Source organism: Camelus ferus, chromosome 8 (genome assembly GCF_009834535.1).
Source record: "Camelus ferus isolate YT-003-E chromosome 8, BCGSAC_Cfer_1.0, whole genome shotgun sequence".
Taxonomy (NCBI): domain Eukaryota; kingdom Metazoa; phylum Chordata; class Mammalia; order Artiodactyla; family Camelidae; genus Camelus; species Camelus ferus.
This window is the reverse complement of record NC_045703.1, coordinates 66,048,838-66,076,794: the sequence shown is the minus strand read 5'-3', so window position 1 is coordinate 66,076,794 and position 27,957 is coordinate 66,048,838. Positions and strand designations below refer to the sequence as shown.

The following is a 27,957-nucleotide window of genomic DNA, read 5'->3' as shown; positions in this document are numbered from 1 at the left end:
TTCCAAACAAATGAAATATCCGGACTAAAAGTGAACCAGGTGATTTTAACTGCACCTGGCTTTTCAGAGGGCATAATCTCCCCTCCCCCAAAGAGATTCTAGTACAAAGTCAAAACAAAGCACCAAAAATTGTCAGTTACCAGTGATCCTGAATGCATGGGGGGGAATTCCAAGTGAAGCTATGATTCACATGGGTTAGGTGAACAGTAACAGGAATTAATAGGCAGCACGATGGAGAAGTCCCTGCCTGACAGAAAAGAATTTACAGTTGCTGGCAATTTAAAAAAGTACATGTTTTGCCTGAAAGAAGACGCATACCTAGCTATCTCTTTTTACAGAGCCAGCAGAATGAATGAGTTAGTGCCTGGAGCACAGACCTCTTCTACCTCATTTTCATTTATTTTAGTCTCTCCCTTAAGAGCTGCTTAATAATCTTGGGGTGATTTTTATATACTTACTGAATTCTAAACATATAGTTTTAAATGATCTATAAATCTTAACAGCGGAATTTTATAAAACGTTGCTAAAGGGTATTTCCATTGAATACTGCCTCCAGAAAAAAAAAAAAGTTATTTTCTTTTCTAGGCCCCCTTTAGTAGGAGGATGAAAAGCAACACGGACTCAGGGGGAGAGCCCCAGGGGAACACATACCTCCCCTGGCTTCCAGGAGACATCGGATCGCTGCTTCCGCCTCCTGAGCGTTGGTGGTTTTGATCTGCTTAACGTTATAAGGTTTACTTATTCCAGTCCTAGCTTTGGGCTTGAGGACAAAAATCAGGAAGAAGCGCATGTTAGCACAGGTAGGAAAACAGCCTCGCCTGGTGAGTTCCCCGCCTACTGACCTGCTCTCCAGCCTGAGATGGACAAAGCGCCGCCAGACGGTGACCAAAACAGAGCTCCAATCTAACCCGCATCCCGCCGGCCTCCCCCCACCCCCATCCCCCAGCACTCGCATACCAAGAGGAGGAAAGCAGTCATGTCTGGAGGGCCCTCATCTCCCAAACTGAGTGGTTACAGGACTTTGCAATGCGGACAATCCATCCTCTATCTTTATTTCAGTAACCAGGTAAAAGCCAGAAAGCATAATTAGAAGTCACTCCTTCCACAGTCCAGTGGAGTCATTAAAACACCTTCCAGATGTTTTCTCAAGTGTTTTTTCTACCTCTTCACTTGTCTACCTCTCATCCCAAACCTCTAGGTCACCTTTGAGGACCTGCCTTCATGACTATAAACCACTGAGGTCGAGTCCACTGCCTCCTCCTGCCATGACCGTGACCAGCGGCTGGTTCAGCTCCCCACACTCTCCTGGGACACGTTAGCTTCCATCCAGCAGCCAGCTTCCCCTCCCTCGTCCCTCACCTCTAGTCCACTGACCTTCGCCTACAGTCTTCTTTAGAGCCATCCTCTGGAACTGTCTGCCTCTAAAATCCTGCGCCACTCTTATCACTACCAGTGTCCCTTACTGCGTTATTTAGGTCCCATTAAGTCTCTTTCTAGCCTCCTCTCAAGACACTTGGTCTGAATTTCTCCTGTTTTCCCCTCCACCAACCACTGCTTGATACACCACGTCAAAGGCAAGCATGGGAAGGGAGAGAAGCTGGTGGGTCTGGAAACCGACAGTTTTCATCAAATGTGATTTTCTGATGGTCCGTGCGACCATTTAAAAACCTTATGGAGGACCTGGTACTAAGTTATAGGGTTCGGGGACGAGTGGTGGACAGGCAGAGGGTTAAAAAGACGTAACTCTATATATGCACGGAAAAGAGGGGATCCTGCATGATGTCAGGGGCTGAGGATGGACCACTGGGCAAATCTCTTGGGGTGAGATGCTGGCCTGCTTCGCTCTGATCTGAACGCAGAACTTACTGCTTGCTGAGGTGCTCCTGGCAGGAGTTTTGCCGCCTGCAAAATCGAATACTGCCCGTGAGTGCCGGAGGAGATGGACGCATCCGAAGCAGACTTTTTCACCATTAAACCAGCTGTAAAAACCAAGGAAGGCAGACTGTCAGTCTCAGTGAAGTCACAGCTGCTTGGACACAAATTCCCAGCCAGCTGAGAGCCAGGCCACAGTTAGGGTCTGAGCACATCCAAGGCCTTTTGGGGTCCAGAGGCGCTACTGAGTTCCTCTTTTGATTCTCCAGTAACTTGTGTCTATTAGTGTAGATTCTCTGGAGAAGCGCTGTTTGAATGCAAATTTTAATCTAACATCCTGGGGGCGGGGTTAAATCTGATGTAAAATCTGATCAATCACTACTGTTACTAGAACCAAAATTTTTAAATGTCTTGTGGGCAAAATCTAAAAAAAAACCCAAAAACCCAAAGCTGGGCAGTAAACTGTATTACCTAATACTTGTAGTCATTAACAAATCATGTTTTAGAACATTTCATGACACACGTTAGATGAAAGACAGATCACCAAACAAAATGATACCAATTTTGTAAAAATAAAATATGTTTTTTAATTAAAAATTACGTGTAGAAATAGCTAATTGGAAAAAGGATGGAAATCTTTTGGTTAACAATTATTTCTAGGAAGGTGACATTAAAAATTTTAATGTTTGTATTTATTTTTTTAATTGCTACAATAATATATGACACACATTTGTTTTTATTTATTAATATTTTATTTTCTGAGTACCAACTCAGAAAAGTAAAATATATGCTGAACAAGCCATATGTTTCTGGCTTGCTATCAGTCATTACTGTGATGTAAGTCAAGACAACCCAATTGTGAAAGCACAGCCTTAGGAAAACCTTTGTCTGACTGTCACATTTTTTAGGGGGGAGAGTAAACAGTGGAAGTAAATAGAAACTGATCAAAAGCATGTCACAACTTTATTTTAGACTATTAAGGAATGTTTCATGGACAGAGCGTTGCTTTTTGCGGACCAGGAAGAACAGTGCTATCCTGAGACCCAGGCTGGGAAGAGCCGTCCTCAGCAAGCTGGGGCTCACAGACAGAGTGGCACCTGGTCAGAAGTGGGTGTGTGGTCACCCTGCCTGCTAGGGCACCTGGGCTACTGGAGTCCTGATCAGCAGGGGGTGGGGGGCAGCAGCCCAGGAGAGAAGATGCTGAAAGATGCTGTGGAGTGTGGGGGACGGAGGATTTTAAAACATCCCTAGCTTGTCTGTGGCCCCAGTTTTCCATCCTATTAGGTTTCAAACTGCAAGCAGCTTAAAGCGAAAGCACAGCTACCAGAGGACGAAGGGCAGCTTTATAAAGGAATCATCTGATTTGCCACGAGAAACACAGCTACCTCTGATATCAAACTTGCCGTGGGTTTAAGACAGACGGGAGCCCAGGGAGGGGAAAAAGCACTGTGGAAACTCAAAGGCTAGGTTCAGAGCCACGTGCTCAGCAGCAGGAGGTGCGCATCCTTCCCAGCGGGCACCGTGGTGAGCCGAAAGCGAGCGAGGTCTTACTTGGAGGGGGGGGTCTCTGCGGTGGGTGAGGCGGCCGAGGCCTATTGGGAACCGACAGAGACCTACTCGGAGAGCGGTGGCGGAAGTCCCCAACTGCTTCCAGCTCCTGCTTTAACTCCACAAGGTCAGCATCATCTGGAGGACACGGCGGGACGTGAGTCAGGTACGTCAGGCTCAGACTCGGGCCGGCAGGGACCCGGCCGTGGCAGGAGCTCCTCCCACAGGACAGCTGTCGGGTCCCCCTTTCTGCTGGCACGGGGGGCAGGGGGAAGGGCACCCAATGCCTGCTTGGAACAGTCAGTGAACTGTGCGTGGACGAGATGTGTTATCCAGACACGCGAGACACTGACACATTTTAAAGTGTAGGCATGTTTCCTTCTGGAACAATCCATAATACTTCCACACAGAGTAGACAGCTGAAAACCAGAGCCCCTCATTTTTAACTCCTCACTCTAAAACAGGACAGCGGTTTCGGAGTCAAGAATATTTTCACTTCTCTGCAGCAGGGCAGCCTGCCATTCAGCGGCAAGGCCCAGTGTGGAGAACTCTGCTCATCCAAGCCCCAAATCCTACACCCCATGCCAGCTATTGCCCTAGCACTGCCATCCTGACTCACCCTGCAAAACCCTTCTAAGGCTAACAGGGGCACAGGGAGGTGACAGCTTCTGTTTTATTACATAGACATTTATTTTACATTTAAATTCAAGACAATCTTAAGCCTTTTCTCTCGCACTACAACACACCCCGATTCACTTCATTTTGGCTCGTTCACCCTGTGCCTCAAATCCAATAGTTCAGCCTCATGTATCTTTAGAGTTCCACCGGGAAGAGGCAAGATTTCTCCTAACTGGAGCCCCTGATCACCCATCACATTGAGGAGATGTTCTCTTGATGTCCACCAGGGGGCAGGGCTGCCCTCATGTCATAGCCCCATGCAACTCTGTTAATTCTTCATTCAGAGGCACATGTGCTCACACATGCCCTGCCCTGCCCTCGAGGGGATGCCTGAGTGATGGCCACCCTGCAGAAAAGGACTGCTTCTTGTCTCAAGAGCACATCCCTTCAGCCACTTCCACTCCAGGGCAGGAATCCTCTGGGCATGCAATGCACAGAACCATCTGGATGGGCTGACAAAGGCTGCTGCTACTGTATCGGGCAGCAGACCCCAAACCTGCACATACGTCCCAGTCACCTGGGAAGCGTCATGAATTACCAGGTTTCCAGGGTCCCAGCCCACACCTGCCAAGTCCACATCTCTGTGACGGGGCTCAGGGACCTGTAAGTTTAAAAGCTCCTGATGTTCAATGCAGCCAGGCTACTGACCGGCTTTGGGACCAAATACAGTCAAGGGGCTTGGGGTACTTCGTACCTCTCCCAGGGAAGTACCTTCCCTGCGAAGCATATTATTTTCACTCCTGTTCTTGGTTCTCGGCTCCAGCTCAAAGGGTCCTGACACGTGGCTGAACCCCTGTAACTGCCAGTAATAGCTCTCCTCCAATGGGGAGACACTGACCAACAGCAGGAAGGCATTCGTGGCTGTGGATGAAACTGAGCCGAAGGAGTCTGATGGGGATCATGAACTACACTACTTTACAGCCCATGGAACACTAGTGGGTTTTAAAACTTACTCAGAAGAGTCATTATACCATATAGTCGAGGGGCCTGCAGTTCAATCCTATGACTTTCAGTCCCTCTTAAGTCTAAAATCATATAATGATGCTGATGTTATCATATTACTATATAATAATATGTTATATGAATGTAACAAGACACCAGCAACTCAAGACATAGATATTGAATATGTCTCTTATGAGATTGAATCAGAAAAGTTTTGGAGAAGGGGGAAAAAAATCACAAGGGGAAAAAAATCACAAATGTAAAACTAGTTCAGAGCTATGACCATTTAAATATATACAGGAAACAAATTATCATGCATCTGGTGTGTTACAGGGGTACCAGTTGTTGGAAAAAAATTAAATCACTAGAGGAAATCAGTGTGGTGGTGGCTGGGCCCAGTTTCCACCACAAGCTATGACTTGTTTCACCCGTCTTCGTGGGACGTGCACACATGACGGTGGCACCATGACCCGGCTGCTGAGACAAAGAGTGAGTGTGACGCCAGAGGCTGTTTAGAAAAGGAAGGTCCTGGTTACCTTTGTAGGTTGGACGCTGCTGCTTTTTGGTGAGTGCAGGTAACCTGCTGGGAGGGGCCACTGCAGTGGAGCTGGGGGCATCGGAGAGCTCATCTCCCCCCAGTTCACCGTCTGAGACCATAGGCTGGCTTATTAGCTCATCCACCAAATAGTCCTCATCATCTTCGACAATATCCCCTTGGAGAAGGAAACATCACAGCAATCAGGGTAAAAGGACCTAGTCTTTCATCAGTGAGTCTGTTTCAACACTGAAGCCTATGGCTCGTGTCAGAACACCTGGGGCACAGCTGCCAGCAGCCCAGGGCACCCACATGGCAGCAGGGCTGGGACCCCAATTCCATTCAGGCCTGAGACACAGCACCAAGCCCACAACCCTGACATCCTCAAAAGCACTGTTTTCAACGTCATTTTAGATGCCTCAGGTCTGACCCCTGCAGGCATCACGCCTACACGTGAGTACCACCCAACCTCTTGCATGGAGCAAGGCTTGCGCTCCAAGCAGCCTCTGGAACCTGCCTGAGGGCGGGCCTCGGAAGGGAACTTGAAGCACTCACACCGGTTGCTGGGAGGACTTCCTGACCACCCGCCCACCTCGCCATCCTGACCGAAGCCCTCGCAGGGCGGCTTACCTTCGGACTCATAGTCCAAACTCGTGAAGTCGAAGTTTTCCTCCAGCAGACAGGAGTTGGCGGTGGGGGACATGGAGACCATGCTCTCTCGCTTTCGAATGATCTCCTCCTGCAAACCTTTCAGCCAGTCCTTGGTCTTCGGTCTGATCTTCACAACTCTGCCTTTCACCTGGGGGGACAGAGCAGCCGCCAGAGCATGAACACAGACGTCAGATGGCTTTGACCCAGAGTGCGTCTCGCTCAAACGCACACACTGGGAGCAGGGCCAGCCTTTGCGTTTTGCTAGAAGAAACAGAGGGTCTGGACCCTGGGCAGGCCCGGCACAGCTCACGTTTGGTCTAAATAAAAGCTGAACTATCATCTCCAGCTTTTCTTTCTGTGTAGATTTAAAACCAGGGTAGTATATCAAAATGGAAACTACCCAGGAGCTGCATGTTCCAAACCACAAACTAAAGAGAAAGATCGCTGCATCCCACGTGGAGGTGGAGGTGTGAGTGCAGACAGACCCAGTCACACAGGGGGAACTGCGCTCCAATGCTTGCATTTTCTCCCCAGTTCTGCAGGAGAATCTCCAGGGCTGGCCAGTAGACACCTCAACAAAGATACCAGAATGAGATGCGGGATAAAGAGGCCTGGCTCCTGCCCTGCTCCTGAAGACCCGGCCATGGGAAAGCACAAGAGACCCCTGGGGACAGGCAGCCCTGCTGCACGGGTGACCGAGCACGACTCACCTTCATTCCGTCCACATCCAGGACGCTGAGAGCCGAGTGACTGTCTGCAAAAGTCACCAGCATCTGCCCTTGGTTGATCCTGGAATAAACGAGATCCGTCCGGTCAACCCCAGGGGCGCTCTCCGGCGTGCACGCTGGGACCCCACCGGCCGCAGCACTCACCTGACCAGAACAATCGTCCCGTAATTCCCCAAGGTCTGCATGAGCTCTGTGCGCACGTCCTCGGGAAACTCGTTTCTCTCTTCTAAGGTTGGCGACTGAAGGTTGACTACGACAGTGGCATCCAGGGGGCCCTGGAAAGAGGACACTTCCTGGAACACCCTGTCCCGAGCACCCACGTCAACTTCTTGCACTTCCACCTCCACGATCGCCAGCACGGGTCTGCGGGAGACATGGAGGGAAGGTGGGTGAGTTAACCTGGGACGGGACCGCCCCCAGCCCCGCCTCAGCCCCGACTCTGCTGTAAACAGCCAGCATCAGCAACACAGCTTAGGTGTGCGGCCCCCCACGGACCCCATCGCCGGGCTGTCCATCCCGTCCTGGGGTTTCCATCTGTCTATCCCCAGCCTTCGTGTTATCTTGGCTTTTCTGTTTAAGGATGGTTTGAGGGAAAACAGTGCCAGCCATCAGCAGATTCTTTACATGGTAATCGCCAGCACTGCTGAGGGCGTGGAGAGGTGGGCATTCTCCCGGTGCCTGGGGTTCAAGCTTTTCTGGGGTGGGGGGGCCTGTCTGGCAATTTGTGTTAAGAATCACAATGCCCATCTCTTTTGACCAGCTTATCTCAATCTAGAACTTTGTTCTATGGAAATGACCAGAGAGTCAGACAAAGACTTGTACACAGGGTTGATCATTACAGCACCGTTGATGGGAGGGAGAGAAGGGAAACAGTCTAACCGTTCCATGAAAGGGAAAGAGTTAAGTTACGATACAGCCATGTGAGAACGTGCTACGCACTCATCAAGGATAATGTTGCAGAAATCCATCTGACAGGCGCAGAAAAACAGATCAGCAGGAGATAATGCAAAACACAAACCTGATTTGTAATTTTTGTAAGGATGGGTTTACTCTACAAAAACATTTAGAAAATTCTTTATTATAGAGATTATGTAACCTTATTGAAGACATTTATAATATTAAGTGGAAGCAAAGCATAAGACAAAATAATATATAACATGGTTGCAACCTTTAAAACTAGAGAATACTGAAAAAATTAAGCCAGATCTCTGACAGCCATGTGACTGTATCTCAAAAATACTAACTCACCAAAAAGCAAGTTGCACAATGACATCATTTATATGAGAATGTAAGTGACACAGAATCCTACAGGTTGTGTCCTGGCAATTTTCACAAGTGATGTCATTTATGATACGGAGCGATGAAAAAATGCTAATGCTGATTAATTCCTGGTGGCAAGTGCGATTTGTCACACTATTCTTCCCTCTTCACGGTATTTCACACACATGCATTCTGATGGGGGCGGAGGTCCACTCTCTGCAGAGAGCAGCAGACACTGCCTTTCTCAGCCGAGGATGTGCCCACAGCAGCCAGGACCGTACCTGTGGTCAGATGCTTGTAGCTCTGCTCGGCCGTAATACTTGAGGGCACCAGGAGACCAGGTGTGTCTGAGTCTGGTGCCAGCCTCCAGATTGTTGTCTAGAAGATTGAGTTCTCCAGCTGCTCAGAGGGATTCCAATCAAGAGACGCACATACAACACAAAATTGCGTTAACATACGTGAATGCCGATTACGGGACAGCTGCACCAGCAATCCACGTCCCCGACCACCTCCTGGCTCAGACTCCTTCGGTCTAACCCCTCGGGCTTGAAACCATGTCAAGGTGGCTTTGGGGCCTGGGGTAGAAAAACTCCTCCCACGTAGATTATCCGAAACAGTAAGACCAGTGCTGCCTGCATCCTCCCCAGCAGGAAAACTGGGTGGGAACACAGAAGTCCCTGCTGCAGGGATTCTGCTCCAGGCCCCCAGGAAACAGGAGATTTGCAGCTGTTGGTCTAGCAGGAGATGCGGCAACTAAGAACTTGGAGGCATCCAGCCTTAGCGCTCTACAGCCATGCAGATGTCCGCAAACTGATGTGAACACAAATGCATCAAGCTACAAGTGGGATTTCCAGGCTTTGAAATCTCAGCATCCACCTCACCAGAAAAGTTCAGCTGTTTATGTATTAGTTTAGAGGTGTTCTAATTTTTAAACAAACTGCACCTCCTAGCTGGGCATCAATAATCCTTCAAAATATGATCAACAACTAATTTATAAAGTACTCTTTCCTGTGTCCTGCCCGTGTTTGACTGGTATTGGGGCTTTAAGCAGATAAGAGTTTGGCTGAGCAAAATGGGCTGAAAAAATGCATGAGTCTGAGAGGTAGAGATGCTGGAGAGGAAGAGCCGTGGCCTCTGTCCTCGTCCCCGCCGGGAACAAGAGAGGGCGGGTGGTGTGTGTGGGGGGCAGTGAGGCAGGGGAGGGGGAGCCAGAAGCTGGTCCATCTGCAGAACACAGTCTTTAGAAACAGCCCAGAGGAGAGCCTCTCCAAAACACACCTCTCAAATCTTAGGGCTAACATCTAGGCTAACTTCTGCGTAGTTCTGGGTTATCAAGAGAAATTTATACAGCAAAGAGCTCTGGACTAAATAAGAGTGACTTTCCCTCTGAGGTACTGATCATTCGCCCTCCACCAGCTCTGACAGCACGCACGTCACACGCACCTGTTCTGTCAAAAGGATGCCTCTTCCTCCACCACAGGACTCTGTCGGTCCAGGCAGGGGTGCGGCATTTGTCACTCGTGTCGTAGGCGGCAGAGCCCACATCGTACTTGTAGGTGGGTCCAAAGTCAATGATGCCTTCGTGAAAGTCTTTAAAAATCTATGGGGAAAAGAAGTCACAAGACCACCTCAGTTCTCCTAGATTCTGTACGTTACATGCAAATACAAGGCACATTTCAGAGTGTTTTATTCCTAGAGTAACAGAATATACACCATATTTACAAATATGTAGAAAGCTGGGCATTTTTTAATTAGCAAAAAGTGACGGTTATCTATTTGCTCCGCTGACTTACATACCACCACGGGGTCTCCCACCTGCCTCAGCACCTGATCGGTCACACATCTGCGCATCAGCACCCGGTGACAGTGACAGGCATGAGGCAGATGCACATTCCGGGCTGCGTGTGACACCTGGCCCAGACCCAGCGAGCCCTCGATCTGTATTTGCTAACTAAACCAACTGGGCAAAAAGATGCCCAGAACCAAAGTCCAGCTCTCCTCCATCTTTGGTTAGCCCCGGGTCCAGCCTTGGCGCCGTGGGAAGGCCCGGGAACAGATGTTCACTCAGTGCTTGGGCAAAGGGTGTGGAGCTTGTCGGCAGGAAGAGGACAGAAAACCCATAGCAGGAAGGCCTGCTGTGGGCACGGTCCCCTCAGGACTCCCTGCCCTCAGTGGTCCATGTCACTGAGTCGGGGCAACAGAAAACCTGTAAGAACATCCAAATCTTGCTGCAGGAGGGACCTTAACTTCCCCTTCCTCACCATCTAACCTGTTGCATTTTCAAAAGGGAAATGGAATTTTGCTGTGCTTCCCTCCCCTCGACCTGTCCTGCTAGGAAGCGAATAGGCTTCCAACAGTGTCATCTGGAGAAGATAAGTTTCGAGTCATGTGGAGGCTGGCCGGTGTGACCTGAAGAACCGAGGACAGACCCTGTAACTGAATCTTTCCTATCACGTCGTGGTCTAAGGAGGCACTAAAAACCTGTGCTGGGTTATACAGGGGGAGTATGAGCGCTGTAGTTTGACAGTCTTGGGCTGTATCACAGCTCTGTACACTGACTGTGTGACCTTGGACAAGGTATTTGACCTTGACCTCAGTTTTCTAATCTATAAAATGGGTGTAATACCTCATCTGTGGGCTGGTCTTGAGGATTGTATGTACAAATCGGTGTGTTTTGAGCAGTCCAGCGTGTCACTTGCTGGTTGAGCGTGTCTGACACACAGCCGTGCCTACGAGCGTCGCCCTGAGTATGAGGCGGGGGGGGACTACGCACATCACGTCCTCACCCAGCCGTACGCTCAGATGCTGGCGTGGGGCCTTCTGAAAGCAGCTCTGACTCAAACTGATGCAGCTACTAACTCACTGGGAGACCCTGGACCAGGGGCTCAGCTTGTCTGTAGGATGAAGGGACAGCTGACCCCCCTCCAACCACAGGGCACCAGCAGAGAGCCTCCCAAGCTCTGAGCTCCTGTGGTGGCTGACGTGTGTCCCCTGTCCTTTTGAGTGATGGCCCCTCTGGCCCTGAGAAGACACACAGCCTCTGACTGTGGCCAGTGAGAGGAGGGACAGGAAGCGTGTGGACTGATGCTCACATTCCTCTAACTTCCTATGCCGCACATGTTTTCCACCGTATCGGAATCAGATGCTGAATTTGCGAACACCAGTATGTATATTAGGAGATGCTATTCCACGCTGGAGCGGCTGTTAAAAACTATTTTAAAAGCACTACTCACTTTTCCACTCGATTTCTGCAGCTGTAGCTGATCAAATTCCAGAAGCTTCTTCCAGTCTTGGCGTTTCACAAAATAGAAGACTTCTTCGTAAGTGAGATCAATGCGGTAGTTGAAATCGCCACACCAAAACACATAATCGTGAGAAAAAACGTTTCTTCCCTAAGTTGTTAAAAAAAAAAAAAGATGATTTGGCCCAACTTGTGAGGAAGGTGGGAGGCGGGAGAAAAGAGAACTGACCGCACAGACAATAAGCACAGGTTTTTTTCTTCAAATGTTACTTAAAAAGAAAAGTCTGCTAGAGCATCTAATTTTTCACTAATCCCATAACCCACTGAAGAACTTTCACATGGCTTACTTTTAAAATTGTAGTGTTTTTCAGTGGTTTGGAGAAAGCTCCAAGTCTAAGGGGAGCATAACCACCGATATCTACCCTGCCGATCGGACCCGGACCATCAGGTCTCCTGCTTTGTTGTATCTGTATCCTAAAAAGAACTACCCAAGCCTTCAGTGTTATGAGGATGAGGCTTAAGAAAATAAGTATAAATGCTCAGGACATGCAACTTCGTAGAACATGGTGGATTTTATACATTTTCACCCTGTGATCCTCCATCTCACCCCCCACCCCCGATCTTGCCCAGTCACTCTGTGCCCATTGTCCAGCCCTGGAGAGCCCTGACATCTTCCCCTCTCTTCCCTCCAGAATCACAAAAACAGGAGCAGCACAGGGTCGACGGTCTACAACGTTGGGCTCTGTTCCGGGGCACATGTCCTCACGGCAGCCCTGGGAAGCACACACTATTGGCTCTCTTAGATTACAAAAAAAAGTTCAGAAAATGTGCTGAAGGTTACACTGCTAGTGCATGATAAAGAACTCAGATCTGCTAAGTTACAAAAATCTGTTTCTGTTCTACTACACTACGTGGTATTTCCACTCCCCCAACCCACACCCGTACTCCGGACAAAACTGACATCATCACAGTCAAATGAAAGCGCACTGCCCAACAGAACACTCTGCAGCGATGAAAATGCTCTCCACCTGCGCCATCCAGAATGGGTCACCAGCCACACGGAGCCATCAAACACTTGAAATGTGGCTGGTGTGACAAAGGGATTTTTAGTTTTATTTAATTTTACATATTTTACATTGAAATAGCTACTTGTAGCCAGTGGCCACTCTATTAGATAGCACAGGTATAGCGTATTACCTTACAGGTGCCCTCAATATTTGTTGTTGAAAAAAACTGTATTTTAAACCCTTTAATTATTTTGAATGTGTCCCAGGGTTACTATTTTAAAACACCACTTTTCCATCCAATCCTTTTTTTATTGAATTATAGTTGATTTTGCAATGTTGTGTTAGTTTCTGGTGTACAGCTTAGTGATTCAGTTATTTATATAAATACATATATATATATATACACACATATATATAAAGTTCTTCATATCCTTTATCATTGCAGGTTATTATAAGATATTGAATATAGTTCCCTGAGCTAAATAGTAGGACCTTGTTGTTTATCTGTTTTAGATATAGTAGTTATAGTATCTGCAAACCCCAAACTCCTCATTTATCCCTCCCCTCCCATTTCCTTCCTGGGAACCAGAAATTTATTTCCTATGACTGTGAGTCTGTTTCTGTTTTGTAAATAAATTCATTTCTGCCATTTTTTAAGATTCCACATGTAAGTGATATAATATGGAATTTTTTTTGGTCTGACTTAGTATGATAATCTCTAGGTCCATCCATGTTGCTGAAATGGCATTATTTTATTCTTTTTTATGACTGAGTAGTATTCCACTGTGTGTGTGTGTGTGTGTGTGTGTGCGCATGCGTGCGTGTGTGTAACAACTTCTTTATCCAGTCATCTGCTGATGGACATTTAGGTTGCTTCCATATCTTGGCTTCTGTAAATAGTGCTGCTATGAACATTGGGGTGCATGAATCTTTTTGAATTAAAGTTTCCTCCAGATATATGCTCAGGAGTGGGATGGCTGGATCATATGATAAGTCTATTTTTAGTAAAACAGCACTTTTTAAGTCAGAAGTGTTGAAGTTTTCTTTTTAACTACATAGACAATCCAAAGAAAATATCAGCCCTACGTAATCTGGAAAAATTACAATTGCAAATTTCCAAACCCATTTCTTTCTTTTCTAATCCAAGAAGTTAAAAACTACAACAAGGATTACAGCACTTCTTAATGAAAACTAAGGAAGTTTTGCCTGGAGCGCAGCCTGGTGAACAGGATGTGAGTTTTAACAGATCTGACCTCACACGTAAGAGCCCCATGAGCCACCCAACTGTATCTCGGCGGCAGAAACAGCTGAAGTCTGCCCTCACTGCTGGGAAACAGGTGTCTGCCCCAGGCTGAAGGTGTGCAGGCCATCAGCTTTGCACAGGAAGGAAAACATTCAAATCTGAATTTGGAAAGATCCCAAGGCTTCAGAATGAAAACCCCTGGACCATCACTAGAGGGCGGCATGATGCACGTTATCGGCAACGGTGAGACCAGACCTGGATCCAGGGCTCCTGGGTCAAGAATTCACTGGTTTCAAAAAGGGGTATTCTTTTCTGAGCCCCAGCAGAATGTATGTGGGAATCACAAGAAAACCAAGTCTTATGCTGTTTGGATTCAAATGTTCTTCACCAACTTGGACAAAGTACAAACACACTGGTTTTCTTTCCCCGACCATAAAGTTGAGTTAGAGTGAGAAAATGCAGGGCATGTGAGGACATTAGGAAACGTACAGAGATACCGGGGGACAGACACTCTGGGGCTGGACCCCCTGCTCCCCTCTACTGCAGAAGCCCTGGTCACTTCCCCTCCCCCAGGGCTGAGCCCTTAGGGGCAGGGACCCTCCTAGGTCATGTCCCCGACTGCCTGCCCGTATTAGCAGCTCAGAAAACCACGTGTGGGACTGACCTGAGTGGGGGGCTGGCGCGCGCCCCATCTCCCGGCCCCACCCGCTACTGGTGGCACCGTCCCTGGATGCCACGCTGCTCACCGTCGGGAAGCTCAGCTTCTGGGTGATCTCCCTGTAGTCCTCGTTCCTCTCCTTCACCTGGGACTGCCCGGCAGTCAGGTGGCTGCAGATGAAGCAGAAGCTGGTGCTGTGGAACTGGAAGCGGATGGCCACGGCGCCCTTGTTCCCGGCCTTTCCGCCCATGCCCGTCTTCACCGTGTCAGTCGCCACATCCCTGGAACATAGAACGTGTGCACGTGGAGGGACTTCTTCATGGCTCCAAAGGAAAAGCACAAATTGTTTTGCTACTGAAAAATGCCGAGCAGCAGCACGAGGCTTGCAGCTTCGAGAATTTCAAAACCATCAGCTCCGAGCCTGTTTCATCGCATCTCCAGCAGCCAGGCCACATGGTGATGGCATGACTGCCATCAACTCAGATGTCACTCCTGACCTTCCTCTTACTGTTGTAATGGCCCCATAGGTGTCAATGGCACCCTCTCCACAGCCCCAGCTCCAGGGTGCTCATAGAAGCACCTCACAAAGCCGCGTGGAGCTGAATCACTGCCATCCCACTCACTTCCGCTCTCACTGCAGCAGAAGCAGCCTGGGCTTCACCGCCCCCAACCCCACCCCACCCCACCCTGGGCGGCTTTCCTGCAAAGCACAGGATGTGACATCAGGTAATCAACGCGTTTTAGGAAAAAGGAACTATCCAGCTATCTGTGCTGGGCTGGGGGGGGGTTTCCATGGAGACGCCAGCTGTTCACATTAAAATGCCAACTTATAATGCACACAAGTGAGTGTGGGGGAAGGTACAGCTTAGTGGCAGAGCATATGTTTAGCATCCACAAGGTCCTGGTTCAATCCCCAGTACCTCTGTTAAATAAATAAACAAATAAATAAATCTTATACCTCCCTTCCACCAAAAAAAAAAACCCAAAAAACAAAGGAGCACGGAGGTCCGCGGAAGAACAGACTGAAGCCTCCACCTGCTCCCTGGGACTGTCACCCAGCAGACAAGGTATGGGGATGACCTGCCAACAGGTGTGTGAGCTCAGCAAGCCTGAGGCTGAAGGAGAGCGAGGCCCAGGACACAGGTGTCAGGACCTGAGGCGACACCTGGGAAATGCGGAGCCCCTCCCAGGGCGTCACTCCTTCCTCGCAGCCTATCTCTGACTCCGACCCTAACCTCACCTTTACTCTCACCATGAATGACTTTTACCCACTCACTGTGGACCCTGCCAGACTTCCCCAAGTGGGGGACAAGAACTTTAGCATTTCCCGAACGTCACAGAAGAGGATTGTGAACACAGCACAGCCTTGCTCCCCAAGTGCTGCCACGGGCACGCCCACGGTCCTCTGACTCCCCAGAGGTGCTCAACCAAGTGCGACTCCTTTGGGCTTAAGGGGCCGGCTGGACGCCTGGTGTTGGCAAAGAGCGAGACCGGAGGACACTGTAACAATGTGAGGCTAGGGAGTAAAGAGAGGCTCTGAGACGCTGAGGGAGAAGGGGAGTCCCTCACAGACGTTCCAACGCCACGCGCACACGCCCTTTCCTAAAAGACACCCTTCTCCTAAGGTTTCCCTTTCTGACATTCACAAAGCTGTCACTTGGGCACTCAGTAATGGGATGACAGTGGTAGAAGTGTCTGCCCACACATCTTACTTAGAATTCTTTTAAAAAGAGACAATAGAATTGGCATTTCCCGATGAGTTACCCGGCTCTCGGTCAGAGGTTTCCCGTCTAACACTTCAGCAGGGAATCCCTTTCCTTGTGCAAAACTGAGCCTGAGTGACAATGACCATGAAACCCCCTCCTAACAGGGTCCAGCTTCCTGAGTTAGAAGGTTTCCATTGTGGCTTTTTAAATGCTAAACAATATTCTATTCAGCCTGGGTTTTCCTGGGGGGTTTATTACATTTACCTAGAATAATGGCAGGTCCTGATTCCTGCTGCGGGAAGGAGGGGAAAAGGAATTCAGAATAAAACAGTCCCATGTACCCCTAGATGTTTGTCAATGAAATTTTCTTACCTGATGAACGGGACATGGTATGGACGCACAAAGATATAAAGGCAGACGCCCACCAGCTGTGCCGAAGTCAAGAGAATGTACCTATGAGAGCGTGAGATGGCTTTCTGAAGCTGCTCACCCCACATCTTCCTGTTGGTGGTACTGGACAAGAGAAAAGCAGGATGCTGTTTGCCATCAGCTGGAAGCAGGCTCTCCCTCCCACAAACTCCTCCAGCCTTTAGTTCTTTCTTTTTACCAAACCGACCGACATCCTACCGCCTGGACTCCTGCACCAGCGTCACGCCTTAACCCCCACGGGGGACCATCCACATATTTCTGGCTGTGTTGTACACGTCACAGCACGTGCGCCACCCCAACCCCTGCCACCTGAAACCCAGCCCAGGGCCTTGCTCATCAGACCTCCATAGAAGCAGGTTTTGCTACTTGTTCAGAAAATTCCTTGCAATGAACTAGGAAAGAGTCCAGTTGACCTCATACCAGATGTTAATCCAGTGGTTTTCTTCCTTTGTACCTAGTTTATCACTTACACTCATGCTCTCTTACTTTCCCCAGGAAACGTGAATCGGCCCCTGCCCTCCGGGCTCACGCGTGCTGACTCACAGCACAAATCAGCCTGCATACGTGGCCGAGGCAGCAGCACCTCATGGAATACTGAGCCTAGCCCTCCCTTCCTTCCGTTTCCTTCATCAGCAGAGAAGGAGGAAAAGGGAGGAGCAGTCTGCGAGGACGGGGCCAGGGCACGCTCAGCAGTACCAACGTGCCGAGGGCCGTGGGTTAGCCAGCCGATGCCCCAGGCCCGCTGTCTACCTGGCATTGACGATATTGCCTGCACTCAGCTCCACCATCTCTTCAAACCCCACGGCAAATATGTCAGCTGGGCTGCTTTCATCTGCGGAACAAGCAGAAGACGAAGGAAATCAGACCCGTGAGGCCTGAGTTGGCCAAGTCATGGGCCCGCCATCCCACCGCCTGGGTGGCCTCTCTAGACCATGCGGCGAGCCCCACAAGCCGACCCCCTTCCTGCTCCCACCGTGCACATGGCCTTTCCCTGTCTACATCCTGGGTTCACCACTAACCGCTCCAGACCTCTGCTGCTCCCTCTGCAAAAAGGACAGTAAGGGCCACCTTGCAGGGCGGTAGAGAAGAGTAAGTTCTCAGATGACACGTGTAAAGGGCCTGGACTGATGAACCCCACCCCACCACCAGCCAGACCCTAAGGTCCCCGGGGGCAGCCGGGGCTCACACTTCTATGTGCCCCTCAGGACTTTTCATGGTGTTGGGCCTGCCTCGCTGGATTAATGACTGACTGTGGTCCTGTCCCAGGGCACTGTTGTCCTGGTGGTCAGAGAAGGGGACATCCAGCCCTGCTTGGGACCCACTCTGATGAAATCTGCCCCAGAAATGCCTGGTTTACAGGAAGCACAGTGAGCAGAGGTGTTCCTCATCCATTCTCCCTGTTCCTTTTTTTTTTTTTTTTAATGGAGGCACTGGGGATTGAACCCCGGACCTTGTGCATGCTAAGCACGCGCTCTACCACTGAGCTTTACCCTCCCCCTGCTTGCTCCCTTTAACAGGGAAGCTTAGGTTAATGGAAACCCTGCACCAACTGCCCTCCAGTTGTGTCCTTCTGACATTCAGCTGCCTGAGCCATCCCAGTGACCCCGAACCACATACACGCTCTCCCCCACCCCAACCCCCCACCCTCAACCCCTGCAGCCGGTGCTCGGACAGCTGGAGATGGGGCTCTGGGCACCCCCCAGCACAGCTGTTGAGGACGTACGCACAGCCGACCCGCCCTCCACCACTGCACACCAACAGGCAGAGAACTGGACCCCGAGTCTTTCCAGAATTCAAGTGAGCAGGAAAAAGCAAAGCCCTAGATAAACACTGACTGGAGAAAATGTGTTTGAATCCTGAGTTCTGAGGCCATTAAACATTACCTAGCATGATATAAATCAAAAAGTGAGTTGTCAAACTTGAATTATTCTTAAAAGGTACACAAATGCTCTCACGACTTCTAAAGCAGTTGTGTATTGACATGGTCGGTTTGGGAAAAGGCAGGGACAGATGTCCTGGGTCGGTGCCTGGCTCTGCCCAGCACCTTCCTCCTTATAACAAGAAGGTTCTAATCATCAAAACCTAAAACTGCAAAATCTCTACATGTGAAGAGAAAAGGGATTCACTGCTTTAATAACCCTTCCAAACGTCTGGGAAAGAGAAGGCATCAGCGTGTGCTGGAAAGTTAGACCACAGTGCTTTCTACATGTTTCAAAGAGTGAGACCACCAAGTACCAAACTTCACAAGTCCGCCTGGGGGAGAGGTCGGACAGGTGTCTGGGTGTGCGCCTCATTGTCACCGCAGCAGCCACACTCACCCTGGCATTCGGTGACTCCGGAAAGTGTGGGCGCGTCCAGCAGCCAGTCGGCCAGCTCTGCCGTCCCCAGCAGGTTGCTCCTGAACTGCTTCCCTCCGTTCACGTTCCAGGTGCCCACGGCAACGCGCACCGGCTTGAAGTGCGTGAACTCCGCCTGGCGCTCCGACATGGCTCTCAGGACCCTGGGAGTCACTGTCAGGAGGCATAGAAAGGGCATGTTTGTACCCCCAAACCCCACGCACCCCCAGAAACATGGCCAGGCTCCGTGTCACAGAGGGATGCAGGATCCCATCAATATGGACCAACGCACGCTCCTGACGAAGGTGCTAAGAGGCTGAAAACCACCATGACCAGAACACTTCCCTGTGGCACTTCCATTATGTCATGAAAACACAGAACCAGATGCTCCCCCTCCACACCCTTATCCCAGCCAGACCCACGGAGGCATCAGATCCCAGGGAATCCCATCCTTGGGGATCGCTCCACAATCCCGTGGTAATTCAAGCAAGTGGACACCACAACTTTCCCTGGTAAAATATACACATGTGTAACTTTAAGTGCCTGATACCCATCTTTGCATTTCCCACCTATCATCCTGCATTCTGTTGCATGAAATATTCTGTTTTGTTTGTTTTACTTCAGACTGAAGCCTTTAAAAAAGTGTTACTCTGAACCACGTCCATCCTCTAGATAGCCAAAATATATTCCACTTTTTAAACAAATGACTCAACCCAAATCTCTGTCGTGTTTACTTGGCTATTTAATAATACGAAACTCAGAGTTTCTTTCCACTTTTCCTGAGCAGGCCTGGTTTCCAGGGTCAACACAAACATCACCTTGGCTATTGGGAGCCAAATAAAAGTTCCCCTAATGACGGAAGGATGAAAGTAGAAGGAGTGTGGAACTATTTTAAGCATGGGCAAACTAATTTTTCAAAAACACCAACAATTTCTAAAACAAGACTCATACATTTTTAAAAGAAAAAATGCCGGGTTTCCCCTTCTTTTCTAAGAAACTATAATGTGTGCAGGCTCTAGAGGATAAGATGCCACTAAAGTTTTCCCAAAGAAACCTCTACCTCACTTGTATGTACGGTCTTACGCACACACTCACGCACGCGCGTGTGCACACACACGCACACTTAAAAAAATGAAGTCACAGATTCAGAAAAGAGTTTCCACAGGCTGCAGTGGATGATGCTACAAACTCCAAAACTCTAATTATAAAATAAATGAGCCCTGGGGATGCAAAGTACAGCACGGCTGTGTTAACAATGCTGTATCATATATTTGAAAGGTGCTAAGAGAGTGGTTCTTAGAAGTTCTCATCACAAGAAGAACCTTTTGTAACCATGTGTGGCGATGAATGGTAGGTAACCAGACTTACTGTGACCACTTTGCCGACTGTACAAATACCGAGCTGTTCTGTTGTACACCTGAAACTAACACAATGCTACATACCAAATCTATCTCAATTTCGAAAGAAAGAAGAAAGAAATCTCTAGCTATTGAGGGAATCAGGATAGTCTTGCCCCTGAGAGGGAAGGCATCTCCATCCCTGGGAGACCTGCACAGGGTCCTGGGGCCCTACTGGAAACAGGAGGCCGCCCCCATGGGAGACTCTCCACAAAGGACACCTGCAACGGGGCCAGGAACGCATGTGGGCCAACAAAGATTCCTGGGGCGAGTTGGCATTCAAAGACACTTTGGGAGGAGCACGCTGACTCCTGCAGGACCCTCCCAACCTCTCCCCTCCTCTCAGTGTGGAAAATAGTTCCAACTTAGAAAGTAGAGGAGCGAGCGTTCACGGGAGCCCAGGGACCACAGTGATGGCTGCCGTCGTGGATACAGTTTTATCTCCTGTTGACCGTGGTGTCTGACATCTTACAAAGCCTTTCTGGCTGGGGAGAGACTGCCCCTCCTGGGGCTAAGCCAATTCTCAGACCCAGCCAGAGCCTGTAATGTGCAAACTCACCAATCTGGGGCCTCACCTCCTCTTTCTGGCTGGCACACCCTGGAGACGATGTTCCCTGGCCAATGAATCCTTCCAAGACCAGGTACCACCCAACTAGAGCCCATCCGTAGAGCCCAAAGCCCCCCAAATTACCCAAGCTAGCCCATCCTACATTATCTACCTTGCCCTGACTTTCCTACGGAAACCCCAATAAAGGAAACCCCAATAAAGGCCATGGCCTAAGCACTCTGCTGCCTCCTGGCCACCCTGGGGGTTTCCATGGGGCCCCACATGGCACGCCTCCTGTCTTGAGGATTGAGTATGATAACCTCGTTTTTTCTGAGCCTCCACTCTGCTTCCTCTTGTGGCTGCACCGGACTGATCATCTCATCAAATACAAAACATGGCTGAAAGCTGCTGAGATCAGCTGGTCAGACTGTGAGGCTGATGGAGCTGAAGTCAGGGGCCAGATTCCAAGCACAGAAGCTCCCTCCTGCTGCCCTACAGCTCAGGGCAGTGCCCGCCCCCCACCACATGGGATTCTGGGGCTCCGTGAGGGGTGGGAAGGCTGGCTGGGAAGTCTTCCCTCCAGGCAGCAGGACAGCCAGACACCCCTCCCCCCAGGTGGAGCGGGGGCTGCCTTACCCAGCAGGGCCGGGTTGTCCAGCAGCACCCTTCCCCTGTCTGCAGACTCCTCGGTGTAGACGTCCCCGACCAGCAGCAGCCTGATGGCCTCCTGCTTCGCCCCGTCGAAGAAGTTGGACTGGATAGTGCGAGACACGGACCGGGCCCCATCCTTCAGCTTCCCCACCTGCCACGGGCCGGACGACAGGCCGTGAGAGGGGCCTGCGCAGACCCCCGACCCTGCCCCTCGGCCGGCCCCTACCTTGGCCTTGCCTTCCAGGGCCCGGCTGCCTGTGAACATCTTGCTCAGACTGTGCCCGTTCAGAGACCACATTGCCTTGAAGGACTCCACGAAGCGGTCGGCAGTGGGCTTGGAATTCAGTCCGAGGCTCTCGAGCTGCAGATGGAGGACCTGGGAGAGAAGAGACAGTTGTCACTGACTTCTCACCTGGAAGCTGCCTCACTGTCGCCTAGGGGACACCAGCAAGCGCCATCCCCATGAGTTAGCCACTCAGCATGTTGCTGTGGGTTAGTCTGCAGCCTCCAAAGGACAAGGCTTCCTCACAGCAGAGAACGGGGCTTCCTGCCACCACACACCAAATTTATCTACCCATCACCCAGCCCTCCTCTGAATCCCTTACTCCTCCCCTTCTCCTCCACAACCAGAGGGCCAGACAGCAAGGGGTGGGCCGCAGGCGGCGCTGACCCCGCCCTTCCTCCCAGCGGTGAGCCAGGAGAGGTCACCCAGGCAGTGGGCCACAGAGACAAATGCAGGTCTCCCGCCCAGGCTGCAAACCCAGCCTCTTCTCAGCCAGCCTCACTCTGCCTTCATCCAACGGAATACTCACAACAATCATACATACAACCACCGTTTCTCAGGGTGGCACCCTTGGGCCACCACGGCTGGGATGCATTTCAGAGAGTGTGAGGAGGTGTGCATGTGACAGGTCAAAGGCATATCGCAGCTCCCGCAGGCCAGCCACCCAGGGAGACCTCACTCTATATGCGGGGCACATCCTTGCCCCCTGCCCCCAACACTTAGAAAGTTAGCCCAGTGATGCCTCCCTCATCTTGCCAACGAGGGCGCTCAGCCCAGCCTGTCCCCCTGAAAAAACACAGGACAGGACACGGATGGCCCGAGACTCAGACCTCGAGGGCGATGAAGCTCTGCACCGCGTTGGTTCGGTCCAGGCAGTCCAGACAGTTCATCCGCAAAGTGCCTTTCTGCAAACTTAGGGAAACAAGAAACGCCAATGGTTACAAGTTCTGCTGGAAGGAGCAGTGGTCTCCCAAGGAAACCTGTCCCAAGAGACAACCCCTCACCTCCTCCCTGGTAGCCCACCCGCCACCTAGAGCCCAACTCCCCCCACCCAGAGTGCTGGAATTATGTAGATGAACTGATCCTAAGCTGTCTGCCCAGCCCTGTCTGTTCCACAGAACCCCAGTGGGGGCTCAATGGTGCACATTGCGGTGGGGGGCCCCAGCCCTGCTACGGGTAGGCCGACCCCCAGAGCACACTCTCAGCAGCCTGCACACCCGGGGCGCTATAAATACAGTCAGTTCCCCTTGCTCACCATACTTATGCTCTAGAAAGTTGTCCATGAACTATTAGTGAATCAAACTGTTAGCAAAGTAACAAAAGCCAAGTCACTACTCCTGGAGGAACATGGGGGCAGGTCCTGTGGTCACATATTTGCATCAGCTAATCAATCTGTAACCTTGCTCTGTGGGTGTTTCTGTCAAAAGATACCTAATATATATTGTTGATTCGTTCACAATGACACCTCAACCTTCAGCCCTGGAACTCGTGCTTAAGCGAAGATTCTCTTAAGGCGTGTCACGGCCTTCTCAGGCTTAGGACCGCTTAGCGGGCGTCTCGAATTTCTCACCATTCTGAGCATGTCTATGAATGATGGCGAACACTCCAAGAGTACTGATTCTGGGGTTACAAATAAACCTTAGCAATCGGGCAAATTTGCAAATACGGAATCTGGGAATAGTGAGGGTCCACTGCATTGATTTGAGGAAGCTCGACTTCTTTCTTCTCCACTCTGAGTAAGAAAGCCACATCCCACTTTCCTTGGGCAATCGGGTTTATGCCAGCTGCCCCACCCCCGGCTTTCATCACAGTTTGGATGATAAGGTATATGGTCACCCTGACTCCACAGTTTAACCTAGTCCCATCAGCACATTTATTTTGCCAGAAAACCATGATTTATCCTCTACTCAGAATTCAAAAGCATGTCTGACTGTAGGAAGGGAAAGGAGAAGGCTGGATCCCAAGTGCCCAACGTCACTGGCCTGCAGCCCTGGAAACTCCAAGCAGAGGAGGGCATGCGCCCAGGAGAGCCCCTGCCGGCTCACCCAGCACAGGGACAAGACGCAGGCGAGACTCACCGTGGACTTACATTCTCGCCCTTGGTGAACACGTCGAAGTCATCCCAGTGCAGCTTCAGCTGGGGCCTCAGCAGGTTCTCCAATTTCTCTAGCTTCCCACCTTTGGCAAACTGATGGAAGTCAAAGTTTATCATAGGAGTGTCGCCGGCGTGGCAGGAAGCCCAGAGCAGCTTCTGAAAGGGGAAGGGAGAAGGTGGCAGGGCATCTGAACAGCTTACCGCATCACCCAACAGAGCAGAGCATTTAGCTTGAAGGCTTAGGGGCGACTAGGCTGTTCACCAGCCCTGACCTGAAAAGGGCAGCACAGAACAAAGGCCCTGGGGACAAAACCATAAAGGAGGTCTTGCCTCCAGAAGGGCAGAAGGACCACCTTGGACAAAAGACAGCCAGAGCGAGTGTGGCTCCCCGGGGCAGCCCAGGGCCCCTGCACTGACATCACCTCCTGCAGGGCTCTCTGGAGGGCGCTGATGGGGGAAGGACCGCTCTGTTCTGCAGGCACCCAAGCACCAAGGCGCATCAGGTACAGGGCAGCGCAGCTCATAATCCAGCTCCCGTTGCCCCGGTAACCAGCCCCATCCTGTCAAGCCAAGCCTCCGGGAGGGTGTGCTCAGAGGCGGCCAAGTCTCCCCACGGGTCCTCTGGACCACCCCGTGATGCGAGGTGCAGCCCAGTGGAAGCCCAGGGTTGGGGAGACAGAGGCCCAGGAACAGCATGGGAGCTGGGGTGAGGGTGGGGCCAGAGCTGGGGAAGCACAGCAAGCGGGTGCCAGTGGGGCATGGTACGCCGGCAGAGGCCTCCCTTCCACACAAGGAACCTCAGCCGGCAACTCCTCAGCACTCTCAGCAGACAGCCCTGCAGCAAAGGGTGAAGCACTGCTTTCCCAGGGCACCCCGCCTCCATCCCCGACCCACGCCCTCCTGCGTGGCTTCAGGTCGGACTTGTCCAGCATTCGCCCAGCCAGAGTCTAATGACCCTGAAGGGCTAAGAAGGACTTCAGACCGCCAGGTCCCTACGACTCAGGGGCCGTCCGTCCACCATGCGCTAGAATGCACATCAGGGCACAGTGACGCCGTCAGAAAGGTCTTGCTGTGGAGGAGTCAGCCCAGCTGCGAAGTGCGCTTGGTGGCTGCACATTCTGGAGCAAGTGCCTTGACTCCTTGCGGCCTGAAAACCCGGGGGTCACAGCCCAGCTGCTGGTACGTGGACCTGGGGATGGCAGAGTGAGCTCCCTCCGTGTGACACCCCATTTGGGACCACAACCCTGGTTTCCTCCAGGTGGTGTCGCCTCTTACCGCCCACCTGCCCTCCCCCCCGGGCCATGGGCCTGCGGTCATGTCCCACCCAGGGGTCCACCAGCTGATGAGGGGGATGCTTAGGACCCCCTCTCCCCAGAATCAAGGCATAAAGGGGAAAGATTCTTAAGGTTTCTTTCTTCTGTCTTCTTCCTTAAAATAAGCTGCCAACACTGCTGCCAAGATTGGTGGGAGGGAAGACAGTTCTTGAGCTTGTTGCCAATAGCAACAAACCAAACAGGAAAAGCAGGTCTGGCCAAATGAAACTGGCCACCAGAAAGTCTCCGCTCCAAGCACATGGCTTTCCTAAGCAGAGGGAAATGAGCACTCAGCAGGATTCAGCTTCCACCGGCCGGCCGGGGCCAGGACCATGAGAACACGCTTCCTGTGAAGCGATGTCTGACTTCAGACTCTCTCCATAAGGGGCTTCCTTGAGCTCTGAACAACCAGAGGGCTTTTTCCCATTCAGTGGGGCATGTGAGCAGCTGGGAAAGGATGGTGGAGGCTCACAGCCCACAGCTCATCCTGCAGCTTTGCCCACAGCAGACTGAACCACCCAGGACCACTGTGAACAGGGAGAGACGCAGGCCAGCAAGGTGGGCAGAGCCCCTGCTCACTGCTTCCTCCCCTGTCCAGGGTGTCTCCCTGCACTGCCCCTGAACAGAGCTGGGAGCCCACAGAAAGCTGGCACAGGGAGCAGCTTTCAGAGGCAGTCCACAAGGATGGAGGATTTGAAGGCTCCAAGTTAGCAGGAGGAAATCACATAAGATTGCTTGCTTTAGACGGAGCAGAGGTTCTGAAGAGTCACTGAGGCACAAACGCCCTGTGGGTGTTTGTGTGAACTTATCAGGAGGTGCCGGCCAGTAGCGGGGCCAGACCAGCGAGGGAAGAGGGACTCTGGCTCCTTGAGCTGGTCAGGGATACGTGGGGTGAAGCCCAAACAAATGTGTGCACGTGCATACACGTGCATACACGTGTGTGTGTGTGTGTGTGTGTGTGTGTGTGTGTGTGTGTGTGTGTGTGTGTGTGTGTCAACGTGTCTGCCTGAGAGAGCTAGTGGGGAGGCCGGCCGGCCCGAGTCCTCCATGTCCCAGTGGGGAGCACTGCAGGAAATGCAGCTGGAGACGGGGGATGTCTTGTTCTCATTTTGAGCAAATTCTCCCAATCACTGCTTCACAAAAATTGAACTTCATTTATCAGGAGCCCAAATCACCTAATGCTGAAGCTCTGATGGAAAAAACCTCCCCAAACACAGTGAGAGCAGTGCCGTCATTTCCAGTCCCCGCCCTCAGCAGGGTCCCTGGGTTCCCTCATGCCCTGCCCCCGCCCTGGGACGGTGGGGGGTGGTAGAGGGGTAGGGGGTGGCAGGTAGGAGGGTGAAGCCGGTTACCTTGAAGGCTCTGTTGAGCACCTCCTCTCCGCCTCTGCTCCCCAGCAGGTTCACAACCACTTGCTTTCCATACTGCTCCTTCAGAAGCACCATATGCCTGCAACAGAGCAGGGCAGTGCCGTGACGCCATGTCCACAGGACACACATGGATGCGCCTCCCAATGCCCGCTCCCCACCCCTCAGGGGACCTTCTGAGCACAGTAGGTTCAGGATGAGCTGTTCCCCACAAAAGGCACATCAGACTTCTAAACGCACTGTAGTACGAGACACAGGGTACGCCAGGCTTTCTATAAAGCTCCCCATTAAATCCAGAACAGCCGGCCTGGCCTTTCATTAACAGAGCCTTATAAATGTGATGTGCATATCTCTGAAGTTAATCTGTTTCACTTGGTACCTTCTCAAAACTAGAAAAACTGGTAGGAGAGCCATCCTCCTCGGTGCCTAAGTTTTTCATCTAAGTGCTGCATATCATGATGTTTAACCTAAGCAAGAAGGTATAATGAAATTGCAGTCTTAAGGAAAATTACTTGTCTACCAGAGACGATTTTTAAATACACATTTTGAAACAGGAGGGAGAGACTCAAGCTGATACTTCTTTTATCGCCAGCTTTTGAAAAGTAACTTTATAATTTTAATAATGTGAGAAATACTTCAATATAGTTTTAAAAAACAGTAAAAACACACAATGCAAAAAGCAAATGCAGAATTAATTTAACAGTAAGAACTTTATGCCTAAAACTAGGGAAAAAAATGACTGGAAGATAATACATCACAATGTTAAAGTGGTAGGACTCGATGTGATTTAATCTTCTTTTCTTCTTTAAACGTTTCTCTATTTTCCAAATTTGTACAATAACGTGTTTCTTTTATAAATGGAATTTTTAAAAGTTAATTATCACATGAGAACCATTTTTAGCCCGATAAGAGAAGAAAGGCTCCCTTACTAACTCGAAGGAATAGCACTGTGTAGGAGAACATGGATCCGAAGTGGGCAGTTTATATTCCTCTGCAGACAGCTGAAGGTGAGGAGGAGAAGGAGGAGGAATTCTCCCAGGGCCATGCTGCTGGCAGCCCTGCCCTGTCTGCAGCCCTTCCCCGGGGAAGATGCAGGGCTCGATCAGATCTGTGACATCAGGGTCCCTGCACAAGCCGGCAGGCTGCGCACTGTCCCTGGAGCTGTGCAACATGGCAGCCCCTGGGGAAGGTGCTGGAAGAAACAGAACATGCCTGGCCTGGTCCCTTGGGGCTCTTTTGGTTCCCGAAGAAGGTGCATCCTGGCCTGCGGTCTGATACAAGGAGACAGAGCAGGCCCTGCTCAGGTGGGGAGTCAGAGCCGCCCAGAACTAAGTCGTGCCCTGTTTGTAATATGCTAATTAGGGGGTCACGGTTGGGCTGGTGTTCCCAGTCTTAAGGTCAATAAGAAGACTGCAAGCAAAGTTAAAGCCCAAAGGTAGCTTCGGACAGAATGATTAAAATACTTTAAAA

General features: G+C 50.8%; 1 protein-coding gene across 4 annotated transcripts in view; it reads right to left on the bottom strand.

Annotated features, from left to right (window-relative positions):
* Window positions 1-27,957, bottom strand: part of SYNJ2 (synaptojanin 2) — an 89,923-nt gene that overhangs the window by 6,276 nt on the left and 55,690 nt on the right. Inside the window, exons 7-25 of one of the 4 annotated variants that reach the window (XM_032485253.1) lie at window positions 26,473-26,569; window positions 23,791-23,963; window positions 22,543-22,624; window positions 21,656-21,805; window positions 21,415-21,580; window positions 18,817-19,008; window positions 17,249-17,330; window positions 16,442-16,582; window positions 14,452-14,644; window positions 11,448-11,606; window positions 9,658-9,814; window positions 8,496-8,613; window positions 7,099-7,317; window positions 6,937-7,015; window positions 6,206-6,374; window positions 5,577-5,753; window positions 3,424-3,558; window positions 1,867-1,979; window positions 652-760 (exon numbers count right to left, since the gene is read on the bottom strand). In XM_032485253.1, the coding sequence (XP_032341144.1) occupies window positions 652-760; window positions 1,867-1,979; window positions 3,424-3,558; window positions 5,577-5,753; window positions 6,206-6,374; window positions 6,937-7,015; window positions 7,099-7,317; window positions 8,496-8,613; window positions 9,658-9,814; window positions 11,448-11,606; window positions 14,452-14,644; window positions 16,442-16,582; window positions 17,249-17,330; window positions 18,817-19,008; window positions 21,415-21,580; window positions 21,656-21,805; window positions 22,543-22,624; window positions 23,791-23,963; window positions 26,473-26,569 (2,711 nt within the window). The remainder of the gene's footprint in view (window positions 1-651; window positions 761-1,866; window positions 1,980-3,423; window positions 3,559-5,576; window positions 5,754-6,205; window positions 6,375-6,936; window positions 7,016-7,098; window positions 7,318-8,495; window positions 8,614-9,657; window positions 9,815-11,447; window positions 11,607-14,451; window positions 14,645-16,441; window positions 16,583-17,248; window positions 17,331-18,816; window positions 19,009-21,414; window positions 21,581-21,655; window positions 21,806-22,542; window positions 22,625-23,790; window positions 23,964-26,472; window positions 26,570-27,957) is intronic. The other 3 variants (XM_032485255.1, XM_032485254.1, XM_032485256.1) reach the window with 3 other exon arrangements.